Below are 7,524 nucleotides of genomic sequence, written 5' to 3'. Positions count from 1 at the left end.
TTACCAACAACCTTCAGAAATAATTATGATTATATGAGCAATTATATGCTAACTAATTAGATAACCTAGATGAAACGGAGAAATTCTTTGAAAGATATAAACCCTTAGAGATTCCTAGAAAGACTCAAGAAGAAAGGAAAAATTTGAATAGGTCTCTAACATGTAAAGAGATTGAATTAATAATAAAACATTTTCCACGAAGAAAAGCCCAGGACCAGAAGACTTCATTGGCAAATTCTACCAAATGTCTAAAGAAGAATGAATACGAATCCTTCACAACCTATTCCAAAAATTAGAAGAGGATTCATCCTAGGAGACCAGCATCACCCTGACGCCAAAACCTGACAAAGCCATCACAGGAAAACTACAGACCAATATCTTATATGACATAGAGGCAAAAAGTTTCAACAAAATACTAGAAAACCAAATCTAGTAGCACACTAAAAGGATTATATACCACAAACTAGTGGGATTTCTTCCAGGGATGCAGGGTTGATTCAACATAGAAAAATCAATCATTGTAATACACCATATTAATAGAATAAAAATTAAAACCACATCATTTCAATATATGCAGAAAAGTTGCTTGACGAAATCCACCGTCCCTTCATAATAGAAACATTCAACAAACTAGGGATGGAAGGGAACTTTTTCAACCTGGTAAACCAAAAACATAGCAGCAACAAGAAAAATAGGAAAACGGACTTTATCAAAACTAAAAACTTACAAATTCAGGTGAATATTAGAGAGTATCAAGGCGAAATGTAAGCCACCCCACGGCACGTGGGATCTTCCCGGACCGGGACACGAACCCGCGTCCCCTGCATCGGCAGGCGGACTCTCAACCACTGCGCCACCAGGGAAGCCCTAAAATATTTATTTTAAAATCAATGAATGGTGCTTATATGGGTGTTCCTCTCTTAATCTGTTAACAGATTTATTATATATTGTCTAATGTGGAAACATGATTTTCTGCCTTAAATCACCAGGTACTGAATACATTGTTGGATTCGACCTGTTAATAAATTATTTGGATATTTGTATCTTTATTCCAAAAAGTGATAGCTCTGCTTTTTTTTTTTGTCTCCTGCATCATTCCATCCAGCTTTGTTAGAGGACAGTCCAGACTCCTCGTCTCTCTGTGCCCTGGAACAGACGGTACGAGCCAGGTTCCATCTGACGGTGCTTTGCTGGTTCTCAGCCATAGACTGAGAACATCTGGCACTGGAACCGTTCTTTATTTTCTAGAGTTATTGTTCTTTCAAAGTTTTCTTTTTTAGCCAATACTGGTATTTAATAGTTTTCTAGAAATGTATCCACTTTACCTATATTTTCAAAACTTTAGTATTATACATAAATTGTGATTATATGTAACTATACATATAGCAATACGTGTGTATATTATGTTATACGTAAACTGTTCTTATGATCTGAAAATCCCCGTTTCTGTCGCTGTGTACCCCCTTTTCATTTGTGATCAATGCATTTTTGGCATATGAACTTTGATATCAATAGTCTTACTAGTAGCAATTACCTTTATGTTCCTGAAAGCTGGTCGTGAGGGTCATGGGGCTGCATTTGTAAAAGAGGGCAGAATTTGATCTGCAGGCAACTAACAAGTTTTTATATCAATGTTTATTAGACTAAGGGACAGCAAGTTTCCGTTTCCTGTCCTTTGTGGAGTCTGGGTGTTGGCTGAAGACGCAAAGCTAGCTGGCAGGTGCCTCTGCCGCGTCCCTACCTAGTTTCCAGAAGTTTAAAGGAGCCGTGATGACGTGTGCAGGCCCCCAGGTGTCATGAGGCCTGTGATGCAGACACCTTAGATCCCGGCCCTGTGTCACCGCCTGAGCCGCCCGGGTCCCCAGCCCACGCGCATCGGCCAGGAAAGACTCAGACAGGAGTGCGCACTGGTTCATGCCTTTATTGCTGAAGGAGGAACGCCCCCGAGCAGGAGACCCCAGGCGGGGCCCGGAGGGGCCTGGGTCCCAAGAGGGGTGACCTTGGTCCTGGTCCCTCCTGACACTGCTGATGGGGGAGGCGGGGGTGACGTCATCTGTCCCCAGAGAGGCCAAGGCTCCCGGGCCCTGAAATGGACACGCGGCTCTCCTGTGATTCCTGGGGAACCTGCTGGACCCTCGCCAGCGCCCCCTCCCCGGGCTGGGCCTGGGGGTGCAGGACGGCCCCTCCTCGGGAGAGGGACCACCCCGCCTCTCCCCTCAGGTGGAGTGTCTGTCACCGGTGCCCGCTTCCGGGGCCTCCACCTTGGCCCTCGGCCCTGCCCAGAGGGAGCAGGGGGAGGTCAGCATGCGAGTGAGGCCAGGACACAGGAAACGACCTCCCCAAAGGCCACCCCTCGAGAGTGGGCACGCGGCCAGCGGCTCCGCAGTCGCCAGGAGAGACCCCAGCTTCCAGCCATTCCTGCAGGGGGACCCCAGGGCCTGATGGGGGAGCCCGGGCCCCACCAAGACCCCCACCCTGTGCACGTGCCCAGGATGTGGGGCAGGGGGGTTACGTTACCTCCAGGGCGCCGGCAGGAGCTCGCCTAGACGCGGCACTGCTCTGTGGGGGAGGGAGAGCCGTGCGGGAGGGTCAGGACGGGACTGGGCGCCCCCAGGGACAGAGGGGCCTGGCAGGGGGTGGGGAGGGATGGGCCCACCTCGGGGCGCTGCACCTCCACCCCGTTCCTCCCGGGAGCCCTGGGGAGAATGGGGCTCATCACGGGAGGAAGTCATCCCCGGGGTTGGTGGCTTTCTGCCCAGGGAGCCGGGGCGGGGCCTGGGAGCTCACCTTCCAGCTGGGTCGGGCTGAAGGACAGCCGGATGCGCATGGGCAGGGGCTTGATGGCTCTGTCGAATTTCTCCATGACCCCGTCGTCCACTGGCAGGGTCCTGGCTGTGGGGGAGGGGTCAGTCCCTGGGGGCACCCCCGCCCCCCCCCAGAGCTCGGGGACGCCGAGGGCCCTGCCCCCCCCCCAGGGGGGTCTGCAGGGCTCAGGGCCCCCGCCCTCCGGGGCCCCTGCCCTCTCCGCTCGGCCCATTCCCCTCATCGTCCTCCCGGTGCACTGCAGTGGGGGTCTGCACGACACCCCCCTCCGGACGTCTGGGTCTCCTCCTGCCCTCCGCGCCCCACCCCGGGGCTGGCTGACTTATGACCAGGAGCCTGCACTGCCTGGTGCCCACGGCCACTTCCCTGGGGACACACAGTGGCACATCTTCTGTGACAATAAAGATGCCACCTGACATTTGTTTTCAGGACGTTATAGTTGAAAGATGTCTCTGTAACTGAATTCTTATTTGGTGAAGTAATTGAAACTCCCGGGTAACAAAGGCTGTTGGATTCATAGTGACCCGCCGGCTCCATCGCGATGGTCACACCAGTCACAGCGCTTGCAGTCCGCCTGCCCCTCAGCGCGCGGTCTGTCCCTCGTCCCCAGCCACCCACAGGCCCACAGGAGACCAGGCCACAGGATGCGACCCTCTCCCGATGACCCCTCACCCCTCCTCCTCTTCCTCAGGTGTCAGGCTCCCCCGTTCCCACGCGCTCTCCGCAGTGAGGACCACACCGTGGGTCTCTCTGGGAAGCAGGGCTTGGGCGCGTACCCAGGTACTGGCAGGTCAGGCTGCGCTCGGGATCGGCCGTGTTTTCCATGCAGAAGAGCAGGTAGTTTGTGTAGTCGGAGTCCAACACGAAGATCTTATTCTCATTCAGGGCTGGAAGGGAGACCAAGACAGGGTAGAAGTAAGTTCCAGCGGCCAGCTCCTCTGGTCACCACCTGGCAAGGACTGCACTCCAACGTGCTACAGCCCCTTCCCCAAAGCCGTCCCCAAAGCCGTCCCCAGGCACATCAACTACGGATGCCCCAGAGACATTCCACCACCTCCTGGACCCAGGAACACGCACCGCTCAATCCAAGATGCCCCCCGGGACCCAGAGTGGTCAAGAAATGGCACATATATACAATGGAATATTACTCAGCCATAAAAAGAAACGAAATTGAGCTACTTGTAATGAGGTGGATGGACCTAGAGTCTGTCATACAGACTGAAGTAAGTCAGAAAGAGAGAGACAAATACCGTATGCTAACACATATATATGGAATTTAAGAAAAAAAAATGTCATGAAGAACCTAGGGGTAAGACAGGAATAAAGACACAGACCTACTAGAGAATGGGCTTGAGGATATGAGGAGGGGGAAGGGTAAGCTGTGACAGGGCGAGAGAGAGGCATGGACATATATACACTACCAGACGTAAGGTAGATAGCTAGTGGGAAGCAGCTGCATAGCACAGGGAGATCAGCTCGGTGCTTTGTGACCACCTAGAGGGGTGGGACAGGGAGGGTGGGAGGGAGGGAGACGCAAGAGGGAAGAGATATGGGGATATATGTATATGCATAACTGATTCACTTTGTTATAAAGCAGAGACTAACACACCATTGTAAAGCAATTATACTCCAATAAAGATGTGTAAAAAAAAAAAAATGAAAGAAAGAAATGCTGTTGTCACGCCGACCTCAGGTGAGACTGGGCACCGCCGAGCGAGGGAGGAGGGGAACGTCCCAAGAATGGTTGCATCGCGGGGCAGCCCTGAGCCGTGGGAACTGGGGCGGCAGGAGTGAGGGTTGCCCTGACAGAGGCCAGCGGGCGGCAGTGGCTGCACCGCAGGGTCAGGCAGCTTCAGGGGCAACGCCAGCATCCTGACCCAGTGCAGGCAGGTGGCTCTGGAGCCCCTGGGACAGGCGACCTGGCAGTGGTCAGTTCTTGTCTGGCACAGACAAGAGTGAGTGAGTCAGAGTGAGTCCCAAGGTGGCCCAGGCTGCCCAGCGGGAGTGGCCCTGGTGGAAGCCCCCCTGCCCCCCATGGCGCTTTCTCATCTTGGATTTAGTGAGGAATGAGTGAACCAGTGGATGAGGGAAGGAACTCGTCTCGTGGAGATGGAGGAACCCATGTGGTGGGCTGGGGGCCGTGGGGCACCCTGACCGCTGACAGTGGCTCTCAGCTCCACCTGGACGGGCACAGACGCTTCCTGAGCTCAGCCTGAGGGGCCCGAGCTCCTGCCCGGCAGAGAGAGCTTGGAGAGTCACCTTGGGGAGTGAGGCCAGCCTAGCAGGGACCTGCCCACGGCCACTGGCCCCACAGCACCGGGCAAGGGGCAGGGAGGTCAGTGAAGCTGGTGTAATAACAGCGTCACTCGTCACCACCAGCCCCTTAGCATCCTCGGGCCCGGTGCCAGCCCCCTGCACCTGCCCAGAGCCCCCCAGGGTGGTGGGGCTCCTACCACAGACCCGGCACTTACAGTTGATCTTGAACACAGCAGGGATCTCAGTTTTTTCTGCGATGATTTTCTCCTTAACACACCCATCCTTCTCCCTGAAAGGCAGGCGTTTCCTGAACCACGTGCACCGACCATGCACAGTTGATCAGGCCAAACTGTGGGCCAGGATGGAAGCTGGCCCCAGGAGGGGCCCGAGCCGGCGGGGGGCACTGGAGCCCAGCTGGTCACCCAGGCCTTGGCTGTGCTCACAGTAACCTCTAGGGCCACAGGTGACCAGGTTGGACAGGCCACAAGAGGTCAGACGGATTGAGGGAAAAAGGCCGGGAGTGGCCAGGCCCCGCGGTCCGGGGCAATGACCTGCACCTGCAGACAATCCTGGGGTTCGGGTCCCCATCTCTGCACCCCACCCCCACTCCGAGGGCAGATGGGGCTCTCCCCACTCTGCTTTGTCTGTGTGACATCCCGTTCATCTGAGATATCGAAGTGTTCAGACTAGAAAAGATGCAAAACGTCTCCCCGTTGCTCAAGTACATTCGTAATCCTTAACCTAACACAGAATTAAAGTAACTGCCTGAATGCACATATCTTTCCTACGTGTTTCCACTTCAGTGGATTTTATCTCTCTTTCCAAGTTAACTAAAATGATGTTTTATGTTCATTTATTTTATTATGCTCCGAAGCATCAAATTAATAAAAGTTTTTTTTTTAAAAAAAAAGCCCTGGGTGGGGCTCCGAGGGCCCCATTGCCCATCCCTGGGGCCCTGGTCCCGCCCAGAGTGCAGCCGAGTCCCACCAGGAGCCCTGACCGCCGCCCGCACCCTGCTGGCCTGCAGCCCCGGCGGGATGTGGGGACCACGCGCACCTTTTCTGCAGGAAGATCTCCAGGTCGCCCTGGGGCGTGGGCCTCAGCTCCTCCACGTTCACTCTCAGGGGGGCGCTCTTGGTGTCCAGCAAGGAGATGTCACTGGCCGCCATGGCCACGGAGTGCCACGTCCCTGCCACCTGGGGAGCGGGCTTGATTGGCACTCTGGGGGCGGGAAGGGGACCCCGTCCCCATGGTGGGCTCTCTGTCCCACCCCGACCTGAGGCAGCCCTGAGACACCCCCTCCTCGGCACCCTGAGGAATGTTCTCCCTAAACTCACTCTGAACCCCAAGAAGGACCCAGAGGAGCCCATCACACAAGTGGGAATGTTTGGATCTTGGGGAGACGTGGCTGGAGGTGGGGAAAGGTTGGGGGGCAGAGAGACCCTATTAGGGGCTTAACTGTGTCCCTTTAACCCCCAGAGCCTCAGAACATAACTCTTTGGAGACAGGGTCTTTAAAGAGATGACAAAGGTAAGATGAGGTCATTAGGGTGGGCCCTGATCCAGTGTGACTGATGACCTATAAGGAGAGGAAATTGGACACAGGGATGACCAGGTAAAGACACAGGGAGAAGACAGCCGTCTACACGCCCAGGAGAGCGGCCTCAGGAGAAACCAGCCCTGCCGACACCTTGATCTCAGACTTCCAGCCTCCAGGATGTGAGACGATGTTGTTTAAGCGGCCCTGTCGGGGGTATTTGTTAGGGCGGCCCTAGCAGGGTAATGTGCACCCCAGACATCACAGCCTCCTCTGTCTCCCCTCGGCCTCTGAGACCCCTGCCCGCCCTGCAGCTCACCACCCACCCAGCCCCCCTCGAACCCTTTGGATGTCCAGGTCCTCCATAGTCCGGATGACGTTGACAGCCTGGGTGCCACACGTGAGGGCCAGGCCCAGGGCAAGCAGAAGGCACATCATGGCTGCAGGCTTGGTGGCACTTCTGGGCTCTGGAGGGAGAGGAAGGCCGAGGCACTGGGCTCGGGGTCTTATATAGGAGGAGCGCCAGCCGGCCAGCCTGTGCTGGGCTCCCCGCCACGCAGTTCCCCGAATCCCCTGTGACTCACCCTCAGGCCCTTGGGTGGCTTCCTCAGCTGGGACAATAGGAGGCCTTCTTCCCTCCGAGGCCAAGCAGGAAGGTCCCCTGCGTCCCCGGGACTGGACGGCTCCAGCTTGGCCCCAGAGAGGAAGGGTCCGGAGTGCGAGTCCAGGCTGGCCGCCAGCGTCAGGAACACTTCCTGGGCCGGGCTCTTGGACAAGGACAGGTCAGAGCCAGCACTGAGGACAGCTGTATCCTGGAGGGCGGGCCCGTGGGTCGGCCGGGGTCCAGAGAGCCCCACGCCAGGAAGGACCCAGGGACGTGAGCCAGGGGGTGGCTGTCTGCCCCGAACG

General features: G+C 55.8%; 1 protein-coding gene across 1 annotated transcript; it reads right to left on the bottom strand.

Annotated features, from left to right (window-relative positions):
• Nucleotides 1-2,015: 2,015 nt before the first annotated feature.
• LOC112411461 (beta-lactoglobulin-like) lies at nucleotides 2,016-7,053 on the bottom strand. The gene is made up of 7 exons (XM_024762604.1): nucleotides 6,958-7,053; nucleotides 6,136-6,275; nucleotides 5,295-5,368; nucleotides 3,600-3,710; nucleotides 2,788-2,892; nucleotides 2,518-2,559; nucleotides 2,016-2,084 (listed from the first exon to the last, which is right to left on the bottom strand). Exons 1-6 carry the CDS (start codon nucleotides 7,051-7,053, stop codon nucleotides 2,543-2,545), a joined length of 543 nt encoding a protein of 180 aa, XP_024618372.1. The 3' UTR covers nucleotides 2,016-2,084; nucleotides 2,518-2,542.
• Between the last annotated feature and the right edge of the window lie 471 nt (nucleotides 7,054-7,524).

The sequence above is a fragment of the Neophocaena asiaeorientalis genome, unplaced genomic scaffold (assembly GCF_003031525.2).
Source record: "Neophocaena asiaeorientalis asiaeorientalis breed wild unplaced genomic scaffold, Neophocaena_asiaeorientalis_V1.1 scaffold78, whole genome shotgun sequence".
NCBI lineage: Eukaryota > Metazoa > Chordata > Mammalia > Artiodactyla > Phocoenidae > Neophocaena > Neophocaena asiaeorientalis.
Note: the sequence above shows the minus strand (reverse complement) of the source record. Positions and strands in the feature narration are given on the sequence as shown.

What these genes read in the sequence shown, in the direction of transcription:
- LOC112411461 (XM_024762604.1), bottom strand. Translation starts at nt 7,053, where the DNA reads ATGATGTGCCTTCTGCTTGCCCTGGGCCTGGCCCTCACGTGTGGCACC. An exon ending in AGGACCTGGACATCCAAAGG is followed by an intron (nt 6,276 to 6,957) that starts GTTCGAGGGGGG and finishes CCCGCTCCCCAG; the next exon opens with GTGGCAGGGACGTGGCACTC. An exon ending in TGCTGTGTTCAAGATCAACT is followed by an intron (nt 3,711 to 5,294) that starts GTAAGTGCCGGG and finishes TCTCCCTTCCAG; the next exon opens with CCCTGAATGAGAATAAGATC.